Source organism: Parasteatoda tepidariorum, chromosome 8 (genome assembly GCF_043381705.1).
Source record: "Parasteatoda tepidariorum isolate YZ-2023 chromosome 8, CAS_Ptep_4.0, whole genome shotgun sequence".
NCBI lineage: Eukaryota > Metazoa > Arthropoda > Arachnida > Araneae > Theridiidae > Parasteatoda > Parasteatoda tepidariorum.
The window spans coordinates 61,628,365-61,647,892 of NC_092211.1; the positions used below are offsets into that span (position 1 = coordinate 61,628,365).

General features: G+C 29.0%; 1 protein-coding gene across 1 annotated transcript; it reads right to left on the reverse strand.

Annotated features, from left to right (window-relative positions):
- Nucleotides 1-10,407: 10,407 nt before the first annotated feature.
- On the reverse strand, nt 10,408-18,693 carry LOC107449537 (ribosomal protein S25). The gene is made up of 4 exons (XM_016065092.3): nt 18,511-18,693; nt 17,694-17,783; nt 12,917-13,100; nt 10,408-10,516 (listed from the first exon to the last, which is right to left on the reverse strand). Exons 1-4 carry the CDS (start codon nt 18,511-18,513, stop codon nt 10,443-10,445), a joined length of 351 nt encoding a protein of 116 aa, XP_015920578.1. The 5' UTR covers nt 18,514-18,693; the 3' UTR covers nt 10,408-10,442.
- Nucleotides 18,694-19,528: the final 835 nt, after the last annotated feature.

The following is a 19,528-nucleotide window of genomic DNA, read 5'->3' on the forward strand; positions in this document are numbered from 1 at the left end:
ATTGCTTAGAATAAAGCAAAAAAAAATGTATAAAGAAGTTTTAAAAATCGTTTATCATCATAAAAACTTCAAATATATGAACAAGAAAACGAATGCGTATATAGTACTAATGTCAACATATGTATGCCAATTTTTCAAATATCTTTTCAATCAAGCAGAAAATCTTCAAGCATCATGTTTTAGAACCAAATCACAAATTCAATATTTTGCAATTTTTAGATAATTTTGCTAATACTATCTGGTTATTTTATAACTCCTAAAGAACATTTGAAATCGTAATATCATTTTTTGCAGCTCGGGATTCATCTGAAACTGAACAAACAGTATAAAAAATAGGCATCATATTTCCTGCCTATTTATTTTGAAATGCTTATAAAACATCGCAAAACAATTGTGGACATTAACTGCAAAATCACAAGCAGAAATGGCGCTAACATTGAATATCATTTTTAAAAAAAATGTACTCCAATTGGGTATACTATAGCCTACGTCACAGGTTGTATTATTTCTACTAAATTTAACCCATGAACGGCATTTTCTGCGAGCCTAACTTCAAGCCACAAAAAAACAAACGAAGTGTTNACATTAACTGCAAAATCACAAGCAGAAATGGCGCTAACATTGAATATCATTTTTAAAAAAAATGTACTCCAATTTAATTTGTAGGTTTTTACATTTTATTTCATCGGTGGCGCTGCAAATGCAAAATAATGATGGTGTAAAAATTGTTTAAAATAGATATATATCGAAAAATATATATGCCAGACATAAAAATTGACTTTTTTTGATGTAGTGAAAAAATCTGTATTTATACCAAACTTTATCCCCTCCCCGAGAAAGAGGGGATGTGCTTCTTCTTAAAATTCCATATATATATTTTTAGATTTTTTATCCGATACGTGCTTCTCCTGATATTTGACCATTTCCATACTTTTTGAACACCCTGTATATAAAATGTAATCATTGCGCAGTACCCTAAATAAACACAAAATTTCGTACATTAAATCGGTTATATACACTACATTTCTTAAACTGTTCGTTCTCGAATAAGACAATATCAGGCGATTGCTTCATAATAAAGAAACAACACTTTTAGTTTTTAATTCAAATGAAATCAAAAACGTAATAATAACAACGTATAATATTAAGAAAAGTTGTTAAATAAATACCTCTCACAAGTAACGTTAAATAAGGCACGAGAAAACAATTTACAGGCAAATACCGTCATTACTTTTATCAATATCATGCTGATTACAACCTAAAATATCCAGGATTTTCTTTGCTTATAAATGACAATATCAAGTAATTTTTTATTTAAAGAGTATGTGAGAAGCAGTAAGATGATAGATATTCGCGATCGCAACGCTCGAGTACGCCGTCTAGCGGGAGCCTGTAAATATCGGACATTAACTTAATACAATCACATTTTCTGCCATNAATTTTTTGTTTCGTTACAATAGAATGGCAATGGCATCGTGCGAATATTCAAACCAAAACAAACGTGCGAATATTCAAACCAAAACAACTTTCAAACCAAACTTTCTACAAACAATTATTTTGATTTGAGATTTAAAACGATATCTTAGTTATTTAGTTCTATTTTTATTTATTTAGTGCCTGCTGCCTAAATAAAATGCCTGCTATCAGGCGTCGAAATATCTCTGGCAGTCGTCAGAGAAATGAATGGCGGAATTTTTAACGGGAAAGCATTTCTTATTGAGATATATTCTCTGCTACAGCTCCAAATTCCTCAGCTACATGAAGAAAAGATAATCAAATTGTGAAGGGGGCAGAGAAGTGTATAAATTTCATTAAGTAATTGATTTCAATATCTGGCATTTTTATTTTAAAATTTAAATTTGTTAAAATGTTTTTATAAGATTGCGAAGCAATATGCAATGGAACTGCGAAGCAGTTCTGGGGGTTGGCGAGCGTAGCGAGCAGGGGGCGGAGCCCCCTAGTTCAAATGAAATCAAAAACGTAATAATAACAACGTATAATATTAAGAAAAGTTTTTAAATAAATACCTCTCACAAGTAACGTTAAATAAGGCACGAGAAAACAATTCACAGGCAAATACCGTCATTACTTTTATCAATATCATGCTGATTACAACCTAAAATATTCTTTGCTTATAAATGACAATATCATGTGATTTTTTATTTAAAGAGTATGTGAGAAGCAGTAAGATGATAGATATCTTTTATGATATAGATACTTAAATGTAATTAATTTAAGTCGTAACATATGCATTATTATATTGGATATGTAGAGAAAGAAAATTTGAAACTTCAATGTTTATTTATTAATTATTACTAATTTATTATTTATAATTATTTATTAATTATAAAAATATATAGAACTAAAGCATAACAGGGCTTTAGTTAGTGACTACAGCATTTGAAAGGGGAAAAGCTCAGTCATCAGATCTATATCATTTTATATCATCTGTTTTAAATGCTGCGAACCCTTGCTTTAATTATTTTTGATATTGATTTTAAGAACCCAGTAACTTTTTTTAGTCGTTTTTATTTTTTTAATTTGGCACTTAATTACCAGTAACAGTCATGCAAATGATTGAAAAGTGTTATAATCTTATAAAAAGATTTTTTTTTCTTTTTTAAAGCATTTCTAAGAGAAACAGATTTCTGTAATAACGATGAAACAACGGCGATATCCTCCTGAAAATTTAAAAGAATTCGAGAAAGCTGTTTTTTTCTTAACCTCCAACGTTTTTATTATTTTTAATATGAAAATGTATCTGAAAATACTATGCACCAATAATCTTATTTTTAAATAAAGTCAAACTGTTTTGAATCTTTAATGTCTTCTAAGTATTTTACACATTAAAATTATCTCTTTTTTTCCCACAAAATGTATAAATTCTGAAAGATAAAACTAAACAATAATTAAAAGGCTTCAAGAAAAAAAAATTTAAAAGCTTAAAAAAGTATAAGAACTATCGTTTGCATGCTTGCAAAAAGGAAAAACAAGACAAGCAGATGTTTCTAAAAACGAAAAAAAAGAGGCAAAAGTCAAGGTGTTACCATTCAAAACAAAATACTAAAAGAACATATTTATTAAAACAAATGAAAGAAAAAGATGAAAGAAGCAATCATAAAGATTTTTGAAACCAACAGTGATTTCTAAAAAAAAAGTTGAGAATAAAACTTTCAAGTGCGCACTTGTAAAATAGCTTGAGTTGTAGAAAATTATCCGAAGAAAAAAAGAGATTTTATCAAGAAACTTCAAGAATTCTTGAACTTAAATAAATATAATGGGCTGGTAAGTTTGAGTAAACTTTGCGTTTCAAAGAATCAGTGAAAGGAAAAGTCTTCAATTTGGCGAACGCCGAAAAATTTTGCTTTGCCAACCATTGTAATCTCAAAAGGTGAGAACTGTCTGCCATTCGAAATAATATTTTAAGAAAACTGAAAAGAAGCAATACACAAAATAAAAAACGGAGCATAGTAACTTTTGATCTAATGATGACGTGGTAAGATGCTATCCTAATGGTTTAAGAGGCTTCCTTTACATATTCTATTTATAATTTGTGCGAACGATATTTTTTTAAATTACAAAATCAGACACAAAAATATTTTTTACTCTCAATAAACACATCTTTTTCTGTTGGCGGGTTTTTCATTCTCAAAATGTGAGGGAACAGCTCTTTAAAAAATATAGCACATATAGTTTAGTCTCACTTTTTTACGGCTACGGAATTCTAAATGATCGAGCATTTTGTGGCAAAACCCCACAAATATACATATATAAATAAAAATATTAGCAACTCTGAACACATTAATCAAAGAAACTAAGTATTTTGATAACATTTAATGAGAGTAATGACTTCTTTTTTTCATTTATCTTTTCATCAACAAAACCCTTAAAATAATAGCTATTATGTCAAACAGTTAAATTCGCAGACATTGAGTAATATCTACTCTAATTCTAAATTTGTTTTTAGTGCAGGCATTAACTGAAAATTAAAAAAACAAGCTGAATATAATAAAAAAACAAGCTTGAAAAAGAACTCAGAAACGTTGAAAATATCAGAGAATCACTAATTCGCTGTTCAGAAATTTTGTTATTTTATTTTGAATTGAAAAATTCGACGAGAAATACTGATAAAATTTTTTAAAAATTACTGTATTTAATTATAATTTTACTGTAAATTCTTAAAAAGTAATTTCCAAAAAATAACCTAACTGTCTAAGAAATTCTGGTTTATTTGTTTGATATAAATATAATTATAAATTTCAAAAATCATTACTGATTTAAAACATCTTAACTCACCATTTGGGAACCACTGGTTTAGTCAATGGAGCGATCGAACATTTGGCCCACTTGATGTTATTTTACTTATCGTTTTTTTTTCACTATAACTCTAGAACTTTTGGAACGAATCGAACACTTTTACACATACATTGAACACATGCTTACAAAACTAAGTTGTTGTCTGTTTGTTTTTTTTAAGATAATTCGTAGTAAAATGAATTTTTTTAAGAATTATTTAATATTTTTATCATTATTTAATTTAATAATAATTGACAATATTTTGAATAGCAATCAGTTTTTACATCATTTTACTCAGAGCTTCTTATGATAAATTTCTAAATTAAAACAAAATCCGTCGAAGAGTTTCTGAATTGCTAAATTTTGAAAAAGTTCTATTTTTAAATTTGTTATTCTCAAGAACTACGTCACCGATTTTGCACAAGATTTTAATTTCTTTAAGTGACATATTAAAAAATAGTATAATTATTAACATTTTATGGACCGAACTTAAAAAGTTTTTCTCACTGAACTATTTGCATCGTATTTTACAAATTACAACTACACTGTCTTTATTTCAAGAAACAAAAACCCAAATCCATTGAAAAAAGATATGTTTGTTCAGAAGCCAGCCTTGCTTTCGAATTACGAAACTTAAAATATCGTCTGCACACATTAATTATGGCATTTAAGGTTAACGCCGTGAAACATTAAGATAGCGTCTTTTGTAAAGATTCGATCCATAGACTTGAATACTGTTTAATAGAATTTTTAAAAAAAAAAACATATTAATTCTTTTTACATTTCCTTTAGTTCAAGGAAACTTTGTCAGAATAATAATGGAAGTTTCATAGAGTTCTTTAAATAACAAAATCTACATATGACCGAAAAACACTTTTTAATTTTGCAAATTTTATAGTAAAAACTGATGAACGTTTTTTCATTATTTCAGAAATTCTGTACTAAATGAAGGATGTAAGTTATATGCGTGCCAGCTATGAAGGATTGGCGGATTCTACTGTATGCGTTCGTTATACAACTTTTTTTAATAACTGAAATCTGTACAGAAATGTTTATTAACACTTAAAACAAAAGTTGAAAGATGTTAATGCAATAAAAATTTATAATCAACCTTACCAAACCATTGAGATTGCTAGAATTTAATACGCCTGTATATCATATTTTATTTTTCACGCCTGTATTTTTTTTTTTTTTTNTTGCTGGAGTCTTTTTTTTTTTTTTTTTTTTTAATATCTTATTTAATTACAGTTGTCCCTTATTCTTCCCCCTGGTCGAAAATCTCTGATTCTCAATTCTAGTTATCTTCTGCACAAAGGGATTATTAATTTGAAAAGTTTTTAATGAACATTAATTTACAGAATTTTTTATTTTATATACATGAAATTGCATTTTTAAATTTTCTGTAAATCAGGCTACAAAACGAAAAATAATGCATTTTCGTAAATTGATTAAAATTACTGCTTAATAAAACAGCTAAGCTTTTCAACAAAAAATAAGCACCTTTTAAGCCCTCAAAATATACATTTAAAGTGCTTCTTTTGTAAAATAAAATGAAGAATAGGATGTATGCACCATTAAGCACTTATATTAAATATAAGCCATTTAAACACAGTCAAACCCCGCTATAGTGAACCTTCAAGGGACCGAAATTTCTGTTCACCATAACCGGAAGTTCACTATATCCGTTACGCAAGCAATTTAACTAATGGTTCCCTAACTCCCCCCTTTTATTACACATTGTTCAAATAAATGACTGAAAAATATTATGTAGTAGCAAAAAATTTTTTGTTTTCCATTTCTCTTTGACTTGCGCACAAAAAAAAATTTTTAATCTTTAGCTGATGAGCAATCCTCAACATCAGATATGAAAAAACTTCCCGACTCTCAAATAATTTTTCCTGAATTTCTGTTATTCTACTTTTTAAACCTGCCATTCGAGCACATAAAATCGCTTAGCAAATTTATCGACATTTGTGTTGTCCAGATACTTCGATTGGTGAACCACTTCAGTAATGCTTCTTCAACATCCTTGTGATCTGCTATACTCAACTTTTTTCTGCCATCTAAATTTTTTTCATGAGCAAAAATTGTTAATTGCCTATTTCTACAAACTGCAGATTTGGATAGTTTATATTCCCTGCAAATATCAGCTTGATTGCATCCATTTTCAATTTTTCTGATTATGCCCATTTTATCATCAATGGAGAACGTTTTACGTTTACTGTTAGCCATAGTTAAATTTGAGACACTTGTGTGCAGGATTTTTTAAACTGAACTGAGAGCAAAAAGGAGTTGAAATGAGGGCCTAATCAACACATATTAGTGTCCAACTCTTTGACCAATAATTGCTCATTCCCTCTGACATAAAATGCATATTGATCTGACTGGGTTGGAAACATCTGCTTTATTGTTTGTTTAGATGGAAGATGGTTTTAAAAATAGGTAGAATATGTAATTTTTTTTTAAGTAGAAATTTCAAAATTATTACAAAAAAAAAACCAGTTGAAGACAGAAAAAAGTTCATTACATCCAACTTCCGAACTTTTTTGGTTCACTGTATCCACAAAAAATAGCATTAGCCGCGTATAGCAAGGCACGGAACCGAGCATTTCGTTCACTATTTCCGGGAGTTCACTATAAACGGTGTTCACTATAGCGGGGTTTGACTGTATATTCAATATTGAACCACACATTCTATTTTTTTAATTAACAATTTATTAGTTAACATAAAAAAGAAATTCAAAATTATAAGCAGATTAACTTTAATTTAAAAAAGCTAGCTGGTGTAGTTTTTATTAAATAAAAAATTTTTACAAAAGCATATTTAACAAAACATTAAAATTAATATTATTGATCATTCTGAATTTATGAAGTATGTAAAATAAGCAAATTAAGAAAATTTAATATTTTTTGGAATGTAAATACGAGTATTGAAGCTAAACATTCTTGTCAAAGTAATAATTACATGGCCTCTACATTCATGTTATTTAACAAATTTGAGATAATTGAATTTTCTATCTTAATTACTTTTAAATCAAATTCATTACTCATTTTTTGGGATGACAAATCTGAACTAACGTAAGATTTTTTACTGCATTTACTAGATGCTAAAATAGTGACAAGTCATTTACTTCAACTTTTAAAATCTTTGAATATTATTTATATAAAACCTTATAAATTCATAACTATTTAAGTACAATAAAAAGTTTAATAACTTAAATCACTATGACCCAGAGTACAACTGTAATAACTGTAATGTCCTAATACCTTAAGCTGCTAAAAAGTGCGAAAAAAGAAAACTTATTTCCCCAATGATTTAGCATTGCTATGGACAGAAATGTAATACAGTAGGGAACCGATTATCCGGAACGATGGGGACCATCGCTATTCCGGATAACTGATTTTTCCGGTTTTCTGAATCGCTACAAAAAGCTGCTTTTTTAATTGTTAAACACCACTTTAAAAAAATATATTTGGAAATAATCTTAAAAAGAAGAAAAAATGATGAAGTAATACACTAATGATTATTTCCAAAATGATGGTAAGGTAAACATCTTTCAAAAAAGAAAGAAAAATCCTAAAATCTTATGAGGAAAAAAACATTTTTTTTTAAAAAATGGCGGGAATATTTATCAAATTTCGTTCCGGTTTTTTGGTTTTCCGGTTTTCTGATTTCCGGATAACGGGTTCTGTACTGTAATTGAATTATACAGAACAGAAATAATTTTACTCCATTATAGTCTCCAACTAAAGGATAACCTCGGGTTATCCAATTCTGATTTTCGCAAAAATATGAAGTTTAATAAAATTATATATGTAACATTTTATTTACATATAGATAGCAAGGCATGTGAATGTTTTTTGATAATTAAAATCTTACCCTTAACAATTTAACCTTAATTGTAGCTTTTAATTACCTTAAAATAAAAATATTGCATAAAATACCTTGGAACTTTTAATAAAAAATAAACCTTGTAACAGTTGATATGAAAGGCATCAGGGTTTTTAAGAAATCTTGTTTTTATGAAAGCTAATTTATATGTAAGAAGCATATAAATAACCCTTCATAACTTCAGGCAAAAAGTTAGATAAACAAGATAAATAAGCTTTAAGAAAGCAAAATCTATTATATCTTACAGTTAAGGGCTAGAAAATATGTAATGCAAATAAAATTTGGTTTACATTTATTATCTATATGTCTGCTATAATCATTTTCACTTACCACGCCCTAATCAGACAAAACTTTTAAGGGAATGTTTCCCAAACTTATGACTTCTGTGTACCCTTTCTAAATTTTTCGAAAAGCTGTGTACCACTCATAAAAAATGAATATATTTTTTTAAAAAATATCCTTATTTTTACTATAAAAAATAGCACCAAAGTTAAAAATCACAACTGGTTGTTGACATCACTAATTATTAACTGTTAACTCTGCAAAAAAAAGCCAAAAGGAAAATACGTCATCGTAAATTTTCATGGCTAGCTTTGTTTCAAAGTAAAAATTTTTGAAATTTTCGTTTGTTGCAAGAGAACGCGTACCCCGGTTAAACTGTTCCCGAACCCCTGAGGCTACACGTACCACATTTTGGGAAACACTGCTTTAAGGTATATGCAACTATTAAGAGAATTTCACTGCAATATATATTTCCATGTACAACTGACTTTAAATGAACTTAAAAATACTTACAGGGTTGCTTTTAGTAGCCTAATGATGTGTTCCCCAACGTTTGATAATATTACCGCGGCCCGCTGAGGGGGGGCGGACGTTGATTGCTTATACTTCAGATTACTTTAATTTATTAAATTTAATTGCATTTAAACATGCCTTCAAAATAAAATACTGTTACACCAAAAAATAAATATTAAGATATGAGAATAATGAGAACCCTGAGCTTGTTTCACTGAAATGTGACGGTTCCATCTGGGGGTAATCTGAGACGATACTTTACTAACATTAAAAAATTTATGTAACCGCCTTCGGGGGCCCCCGTTTTTTAAAATAAATAAAATTTTAATGGAACACAAATATTGTTAATTTGGGGTATAAACCTAGGAATTTAATTTTAATGAAATGGGCGGCCCGGTACCATTTGATCCACTGGCCTAAAGCATGAAAATAGTCGCCTAAATTAAGAAAATGTTGCTTAAATAGGAACAAAAAATTTTAAATATTACTGAAATTTTATTAATTGACTGATAATGATAATAAAATTATAATATACCAGGATCCATTAAGTCAAATTGACGGCCAATATGATAATTTTTAAATAAACGTTATTGTTCTAGTACTAAATTTTTACATAAAAAAATTATTATACTTGCGGAACATTAAATACTTATAAATGCCAGAATTCAGAAAAATAATTTTTTGTTAAAAAAACACTCATTCTATTAATTTTCCCATTTATCAATAATTGATTTAGCAAATATACATATATTGCAAAGTGATTACTAAAATTCAAAATTCACGCAACATAGTATCGATTAAAAATTGGGTTCTTCAAAATCAAGTAGAATTGCATGGCAATAACTGTTGAAAAGCGATTGAGTAGATTCAAAATGCAATCTGTGCAAATTGAGAGCAAAAAAAAGTTTAGCACAGAAAAGTCTCCCTTTCTTGAAAAAAGTTGCCATAGTTGCCTCAGGTCGAAAGTAGTTGCAAATAGTCGCATTTTAGTCACCTGTGGCAACCCTGTACTTATTAATCCGTTTTTATAAATCCATTTTAAACAGCAACAAATTTTAAAAAAGTAATAAAATTCCTAATTAGATTAAAAAAGTAAAAGATGCTTACATCATAAGAGTGTCACGTAAGTTTTAAAATTAACTATTCCTGAAGCTTTGAAAAAATGTTCAAATCTAATATAAATTTACTAATAGTAATGCTACTGCATTCAAAAACGCCAAATGGATTATTCAGAAACTCTTGAAAATTTAGTGAATCTTCAAATAAAATATTTAAAAACAAGAACTCTTGCTAAAGTAGGCATCCAGCAACCTAAAGTCGCAGCCAAGTAAAATTTACTCTTACAAAAAAAGCCTTAAGTGCTGACTTGGTATACCTCAACAACAAAAAAACAAAATAAGATCCTCAGAAATCAAATACAAAAATTGTCTTTATAAATTTTTTTTTTTATTTAAAACATTTACACTGTGTCTTCTTTAGTGACTCTGGTATAAATCACTTGACTGTGATGTTTAACAACTTGCTTGATCAGTCCTGAAAAAGAAAACACACATTAGTTTCTTCAAAAATGCTAATTAATGTGTGAAAAAATTAACCTTAGTTTAAATAGAAATCCTGCAAAAAAAAAATTCATTCCACTGATTGGGCTTAATTACATTCAGTAACAATTACAACATTTAGTTTATTAGAGACTTGCTTCAATAAAATAGGGATAGTTGAAACAAATTTGATTTTGCACAAAAATGACAGTAAAATGGTTATGCTAAGATAACAGGAAATGCATTAATCAACAAAAGAATTAACATATGACAGTAAAATGAAGCAAGACAGTAAATAGAAGCCACCATTACGCTAGGAACATTATGAAGGGAAGTGATATCAACAACTTTCTCCAACACATAGAAGAAAAAAAAGTTCTATGTGTAATCAATCTTAAGGATGCTTCATTGCAATTTTAATATTGCAATGAAGGAATTGTGCGTTTCTGGTATCCCATCGGATAGCACTAAGATAAGCAGTCAATAAATAGAATATTGCTTTTTCTTTACGGAAAATGTGGATCAGAAAATCCTTAATATCTTGCATTTTGTAACTAAGAAAATTGATGAATAAAAAATGGAAATTGCGAAAAATTGACATTATCTATTTAATTTGTTAATAAATTTTAAAACAAATTATGTAAAACTAGAATCATTATTTACAATAATTCAACTACCATTTACTGAAAAAAATTCTCAGCGTTGCCTCTACAGTTCAGTGGACACACACAAGGAAGATTAAGATCAATCAAGATAATTGCAAATATCCAGAGCCCAATTAGACTAATTAAATTAAAGTAATATCAACAATAGTATAAGTGATATAAAGTAATATCAATAATAGGATGTCATGCATATGGCCGGTACAAGCCAATCACAAAAGACAAAATTAAAATTTTTTCAGAAAATAAGTAGTAATCAAGACAACTCATTAGGTTATTTTCCTGCCCCTTATATTAGATAACAGGAATATTGATCATATAATCACCACATACATTTGCACAAGTTTAGGCAATAACAATATTTACTATCATGAAAATGAAATAATAAAAACTACATTGTAGAAAAATAATCTGAAAGCAGATCTTCATTACTACAAGGTTCTTAACATATCACATTTTAACTTAACTGAGTTTTGACCATTCTGTATGTTTCCGTGTTTCGGCACAGAAATTGCCACTGAGGCAAAACTGTTTTCTATGAGGGATGATTCCTTTAGTCTTCAGTACTGGCCCTAGATCAACATAATTAACTGACCTAGCGTGGCAGAAGACAACAAAGTTTCCACACCTTACAATTGAATTTTTAATAGTCAGATTCAACAGTTAACTGAAGTTAAAATACTGGTTGTATCCCTGTTTCGGCACAGAAATTGCCACTCAGGCAAAACTGTTTTCTATAAGGGATGATTCCTTTAGTCTTCAATACTGGCCCTAGATCAACATAATTAACTGATCTAGCGTGGCAGAAGACAACATATAAGCATAAGACTCATGCTTATAAATAAAAAAAAATATTGAAAAAAAATTGCACTCTTTCCATTTACACTTTGCAAGTCAGCATGGCATAAAAAAAAAACTAATAACATAAATAATAAACTAAAACATGGCATAGAAATAATTTATATTTAATATTTGCAACCAAAAAATTAATAGGACATGCCAAAAAAGGGATTAATCAAATGTACTCTTGTAGATTTATGCGCTATAATAAACAATGTTATAAATAGCACAATTTAAAAAATATGCAAAAATTAGCAATGACAACTACCAAGAAATAGATTGTAATAAATATCACATTAAATAGTGAATATTCAAGAGAGCAATTTGAGTAGCGATCAGGTGCGCAATCATCACAACGCACAGGATTTTTAAAAAAATTATGTGAAATATAAAAAATTTTATTCAGTCTTTAATTCTGGCCCTAGATCAATGCAACTATTGACCCCAGCAGGACAAAAGAAATAGGCCCAAACCTCAAGCTAAAAAATCTACAAGAATTAAGAGAAACAATTTTAAAAAAAAAAAATATTTCGGAATTGACTATTAAACATACATACTAACACTGTAGTATGGTCGTGATAGTTTGTCAAGTTTGAGAGAAATAGCAAACAAAAAAGCACTGATCAATAATGAAAGAAGCATATTCTTTAATGTGAAACACTAAACAAAATAAATAATTCAAATCCGACAACTTTGAAACGTTAAAACAAATCAATTAGTGATAAGCTCTTCGGAAACATGTTTCCTTATTTCTTCTATTAAATAAGGGTCTACATCTTGAAACAATATATATATACCATAATCTGTAACTCAAATCGAAATATCATACAACTAGGACAAAAACTAACAATAAAATGCATTAGAATAAAAGGAATTTTTTAAAGTTATCTCACCTTTCTGATGAAGTTCTTCTAAAGCTTTCCTTGCTAAAGATCCCCTGACTTTTAAACGATCAGAAACAACAGATGGAGTGATCAATTTGTAGCTTGGAATTTCCTTAAGCATCTTTTCATATGTTGGCTTGTCAAAAAGCACCAAGTTGTTTAACTTGTCACGAACTTTTCCTTTGGACCACTTCTACAGGTTTGAAAAGAAAAAATATTTTTTTAGGAACAAGGCAAATTTTTTTAAAAAGAAAACTATTATCAATAAAAAAAAAGGCTTTAAGGTTATAAAAGGCTAAAGGTCTTAACTGTTTAAAGATGTAACAAATAAACTGTTTGATAAACATGACATATTAATTTAACCCAAAGAATTATCAAACCTACATCAAGGTTTATAAGTATCATGGAAAAACACTTCCTTTTGTTACTCAGTCATTGTAGTGACAATTCCTACAGTAATTAGTTAAGAGGATCACGGAAGAAAATTTTCTAAACAGATCCTTTTTTCCCCATCATTACTTATTTAAATTCATTAAAATGTCATTAATCAAATCTTGCTTTAAATTTTATATCAATACTTATTTATTTAAAACATAGAAAAAGTTAGTCCAGCTGAACCTATTTAAGCCATGAAGTTTCAAATACTGAAAAGAAAATTTTTAAACATACAAATGAAAATAAATTATGCGGTAACTTAGGATTATGCAGTATTTTTTCAGCAATCGGAATGTCATGACTTACGTAACTAGTAATGAAAATAAAAGAGAATTAAACGTAAACTATCTTCTGCAATATATAGTCCTCTAAGTAATAATTAGTTAAGTAGTACCCCCATAGTAAACAGTTAAATCAATTAAAAAAAGCATTAACAGTTCAACAAATAAATATAACAGCTTGACAGTGTTCAGTACACGTTGGGAAAATATCCACACAATGTTTCAGACCCGAAAGATTACTCATCATCACACTGTTATATTTTAGGATATAATGAAAAATGTTAATGAATGAAAAATGTAAATCAATGATTAATATTAAATAAAAAATTGCACATTTAAAAAAATGCCAACAAAAACTTCATTGTAATTAATTAATGCTTAATTATAACTTAATTTCTTATGAGACAAACAGAAATGTCATTTACAACATTGGATAGAGAATCAATATATTTAACTACATAAAGATTAAAGTTACAGATTTGATTGTAAGTTCAGAATAACTCAGATCATGCACAATCTATCCTTGCAAAGCCATCTATTCTATACTATGTTATTGCTATACATGTATCCTTGCATTTGACTTTGAAAAAGGAATTGTAATCTGTTCAAAACATAAATGTATAAGTTTTGCTGTTTCATTAGTAAAAGTAAAAAGTACTCCTACGAACACACTTTTTCAGTAATTAAGTATTAAGAAAACACACGTCTACCAAGAAGGGATCTGGAATAAAATTACAGCATATTCACATTAGTGCAAAAACATAACAATGCTCAGTACACGTTGGGAAAAAACATCCACACTTTCATTTCAGACCCGAAAGATTGTTCATCATAACATTGTTAGTCGAGTAAATTCTTCAAGTTTCAATTCATATTTTTTAAAAAACAATTAAAAATAGCTATTTAACTTAAAAATATCTAAGTTCACTGAAAAAGCTTATCAGAGCTAGGCTAAACAATGTAAAAATTACTGCTCAAACAACTTAACATTGTTTGTACTAATCTTAACTCTTTTAAAAGACATCACAAACCACTTTTGGCATTAAGCGACAATGATTTTTACAAGACACATGGTTAATTAGGACTTTTTATATCCCTAGCAACAATATTAATTACCTTGGCCCCAGTTTGGTTCCAAATGGTTCTTATAAAAACATCAGGCAGAGGTCTGCCTAGGTTTTTCTGAGAGGTACCTATTTCGTGAAAATTTAGACATAATTTGTTCTTAAGGGATACAAAAATAAAATTTTAAGAAAAAGTATTTTGTGAAATTTCCTAAAGTTGAATTTGTCAAGGTACTGCTAAACGGTAGTAAATTACGCCTGGACAGACCTCTGAACATGCACCTACATCATCCAATATAGAATTTATATTGGCTAAATAATGGATAATGTACAGCATCAGTCAAACATCTGGTGAATCTAAAAAATTATTTAAATGCTTATTGAGCCAATATTCATGAATATTGGCCCAATGCGGGCCCAAGTAATTTTGCTGCTAGGGAAATATTAAAAAGATCTGTTACATAAGAAAAACAGAAATACAAAATACTGACAATAAAAAATATCTACAATGATTCAACTTACTTTAGATTACATAAATCTGCTAGTGCATTAGTTATTTTCGATCAAAAACAGAGAATTATGCCCATAGGGATATTATACATCTCCATATAATCCCTAGGAATTAGATGTGCAATAGCACATAAGCAGAATCACTCCACACTTAAAACTAAGATAAGATAAATTTTAAATCAATGCTCAGTACGTTGGGACTAAATGTCATCATTTACATCAGAATAAAATAAGTATCATCACAGCATTGTTTAATATACTATATAAGATGCTTTAAAATATTAGTTGTATTTAAGTGTTTTCATTACAGAAAAAAAAATTGGAGAGAATTTCTCACCTTCCTCAAAAACAGGGTGAGATTTCAAAAATTAAGGGAGATTTCAAAAAATTAAAAATACACAAATAGACATTATTCCTTTAATTATAATATTTAACATCTTCTATCTTTTAAAGCATTGAATATTTTTACAGCATCATCATATGGAAAATATTCTACGTCTATTTATTCCTCAACTATTCCCATTAGGTTGCTCTAATCTAATGCTTATCACAGGAATGAGAGTACTTGGAAAGTAAAAAAGAGGAAATTCAAGAATGAATATATTATATATATATACACACAAAAAAAAAATTTGACAAAAAAGTGCAATTTTTAAACTTGTAAACAATGCGATTATAAATCCCGATGATTAAATTTAAAATTGCATGAATATATAAATATGAATCACACGCATGATTTTAAATTTAGAGAATATGAATCACGAAATAAGACTTAAATGACGTGAATATGAAACTCTATATCGAATTTAAAAATGCGAAAATACGAATCACGCTGAGTAATTTTTAAATAGAGCGAATACGAATCCCCCTGTAATTTTTAAAGCACGCATAAATAGGAAAATTGGTGTTTATACAAATCACGACAAAGCTCGCATGAATGCGAATCCCTACATAGGGTTTTAAAAGCACATAATTACAAATTGCGATATAATTACAAATCGCGATATTTTAAATCTTGTAAATAAGAATCGCAATGTACGACATTTAATTCGCCTGATTGAGAATCGCAACGATAAACTTTTAAACCAGGTAAATACGAAAATCAATGTTTGAGGGAGGAATGAGGGAGGAACATTTAATTCCTCATATAGTATTTTAACTTATGCAAAAAAAAATTTCAGCAGAAATTGCGGGAAAATGGAAAAATCTGAAAAAAGTAGAGATCCGCAGAAGAATCACATCCCCGTTATCAGTCAATCTGTTACAATATTTTTTCTTAATTCGATTTTAGATGCTAAAAGACTTTCAACAGATGCTGAACTATTTGGAATCACTAAGTAAATTTGCAGCAGTGTGCACACACTTTCCCATCCTCTACATCTGCCAGCAAATGAAAGTTGAAAATAATGAAAGATCAAGATAGAAAAATGAAATGGATTTTATTAAAAATGGCACAAGGCGAAATGCCTTCCAAAATTCGCGAGATTCGAGCATTATGAATTTCATGCGGTAATTATTTTTTAATGCGAGAAAAGAAACAGATGTGCGAGATTCTCTGGTTATAGTGAAAACACTGTAATAACATTAAACTGAACTATAAGTACTTTAAACATATTGCTAAGGCCAAGTGCTCCATACATTTACTTATTACAGTAACTAAGGAATAGAACAATTATCACTAAACTACAAGCACCAAAATTTTTACCATTGAGGATATCGTTACAGAAGAACTACGTTGACTACGGAAACCTTTAATAACAATTTCGATACATGACCGTAAGACCCTGATTATGAAATGTTAAAAATTTTGGATAAACTGTTACAGTTTGTACCTATGAATAATTAAAACTATCCTTTTGAATAGTAGTTAAAACTCAACTACCTAAATTTTGAAGATTTTCAGATAATTGAATTCTGATTTTACACTAACCCATAATTACACACGAAAAAAAATTTAACCATAAATACACACAATAAAAAATAAAATATTTGAAATACCACTGCAAAACAAAATAGAAAAAATTAATTTGTGAGAGTTTGAACAGATTTCAGTAAAATTCTAGTTCACAAGAATACAAAGACTGAGTTCTTTCATAAACACTGGCAACAGCAGTCTTCATATTGTTATAACTCATTTCTTTACTATATTGCTGCCAAATTAGTACTTACTGCTAAACTAATAAAAAAAATTTACAGAATAGATCAAAAAATAAGCAAAAATTTAGTTTTATATCAATTAAATAGTCACATGCCGATATTTGTACTGGTACTACAGTAACTAGCATTTCAATAACGGGTTTTACAGTAAGTGCAGTAACTAGCTAAGCCAATAAGGATCAAATAAACTATGGAGAACAGATAAGTAAAATAAATACATCAATGAATTTAATGAATATGTAGCTTGTCAAATTGAATACTTATAAAAGTAACTTAGTTTAGTGAAAGTTTGAATATTCAAAGTTACTTTTAGTTTAATAAAATATTTAACAGACGTACCTTCTTTTTAGCTTTACCCCCAGAAGATCCACCTTCCTTCTTCTTAACACCAGCTTTAGGGTCCTTTTTCTTTTGATCTTGTTTGGGTGGCTAGAATTAAGTTAAAAATATGTTTCTTTAAGCATACATTTAATCCATGTAATTTTTTATATCATATCCACAAAAAAAATGCTAACTACTAGTCTATTTTTACAACAGTAGAGATATTTATGTAAGTTTCAAGTTATGCGGAATTAAGTTTAAAAAATTTTAAAAGAATATTCTAAATTTATAATGTTCTGATTAATGAAAACTTTGATTAAATAAGTTCGCTATCTCGTCATCCTCACTACGTAAAAATTGAAAGCCTGTTTTGAGCCAGATACTGGCTTTAATGCAATATTCACTTATTAATAGCAAAGTAATAATCAAAAATACAAACATTAAGTAATTAAAAAACTAATTAAGTTTCAAAAACAAAGAGAATTAGAAGTAATCTAATTACCACAGATCGGCATATTCACACGTGTACAGACTAAGCCTAAGATAACAGAAATCAAAGGCAAAAAAAAAATATTTAACGTTTTAAAATATCTATAAAATGGGAAAAAAAACTTTAAATATAATCAATTTAATATAATAGATAAGAGAAGAAATGAAATAATCGAAATATAAAAATGTTGGCCACTTTTTTTAAATTTACATTTATATATATAATGATTAATTCTGGATGCAATGTGTAATAAAAAATAAAATCATGAACAAAATTTAAGTTTAAAAACATTTAAATGCAAATTTAATTAATGATAAATAACGAAGAGACATATAACTAACTTACCATGATGACTTCTCAAATCACCACGCAATCTGCAAACGCCAAGCAAGATTTCCAACTTGTGCATTCAGTTCAGTTTAGGAGACCTATTGCCAGACCAGATAAACAAAAAATAAAATAACCGAATTTACTGAAGTAGCTTAAGGGCTATTTTCACTGTATGTAAGTCAATAATCGCGTGTGGTTCGTGCATACTCCTGCATGCAATTAAACTACACTTTCTATCTACATCGTTAAGAAACTACTAAAAAGATGCTCGTGCCTCCGTGATAAAACATGCGATTCTAAAAAGCGATCATCCGTTGATGGACCATTGTAACTGCCTGCTATCAAAACGCAACATGTGCGATTTCGAAAATACGAGCAGGAACCAGATTGGCTAGATTGGCCAATCGCAACCCTCGAATGCGTCATCTTGGGAGAAGACCAGTTCCATGCCTTTGTTCTTTCTCTCTTCCCTCCACTCCTCTTTTCAGTTATATAGGAATGTACTGCGGTATTTGTCCATTGCCTGATATTTTCCGTTTATAATTAATAAAAATATTTTTTTTAATTTTCATGATGATTTCTTTTAGAACTATGCTTCAGAACTAGGCAGAACTGACTCTCCACACGCTAAGGAAGAAAGCATGCGAAGTTTTGATATAGGTACAGGTCTGTTCTACGCCACCTGTTGCCCATTTCGATCGCCAATATTTCACCGATCAGATTTTTATTTACATCTCCGAACTCTCATACGCTAATTTTTCGCATCTAGTGCTAATGGTCCCTAAATGCAGGGCTAAAGAGAATACAAGGGCTAGTTCACTCCGCTCTTAGAGCTGAAGCTACGATTTCCCTCCTCATGACGTCACTGTGTCCACAGATCTCGGAGATCGCGAGCAAAGATATGATAACTTTGCATCTTTCTCTTTGTAAAAATAAGTTAGACTTTTTCTGGTTATTAGCCTTCAAACTTTACGTAATTAACACATTATTTCCGTTCATAAACATAGTTCAAAAAAAACTTTCTTGGTTATTA

What these genes read in the sequence shown, in the direction of transcription:
- LOC107449537 (XM_016065092.3), bottom strand. An exon ending in GGGGTAAAGCTAAAAAGAAG is followed by an intron (nt 13,101 to 17,693) that starts GTACGTCTGTTA and finishes TCAAACCTGTAG; the next exon opens with AAGTGGTCCAAAGGAAAAGT. An exon ending in AGAAGAACTTCATCAGAAAG is followed by an intron (nt 10,517 to 12,916) that starts GTGAGATAACTT and finishes TTTCTTTTTCAG; the next exon opens with GACTGATCAAGCAAGTTGTT.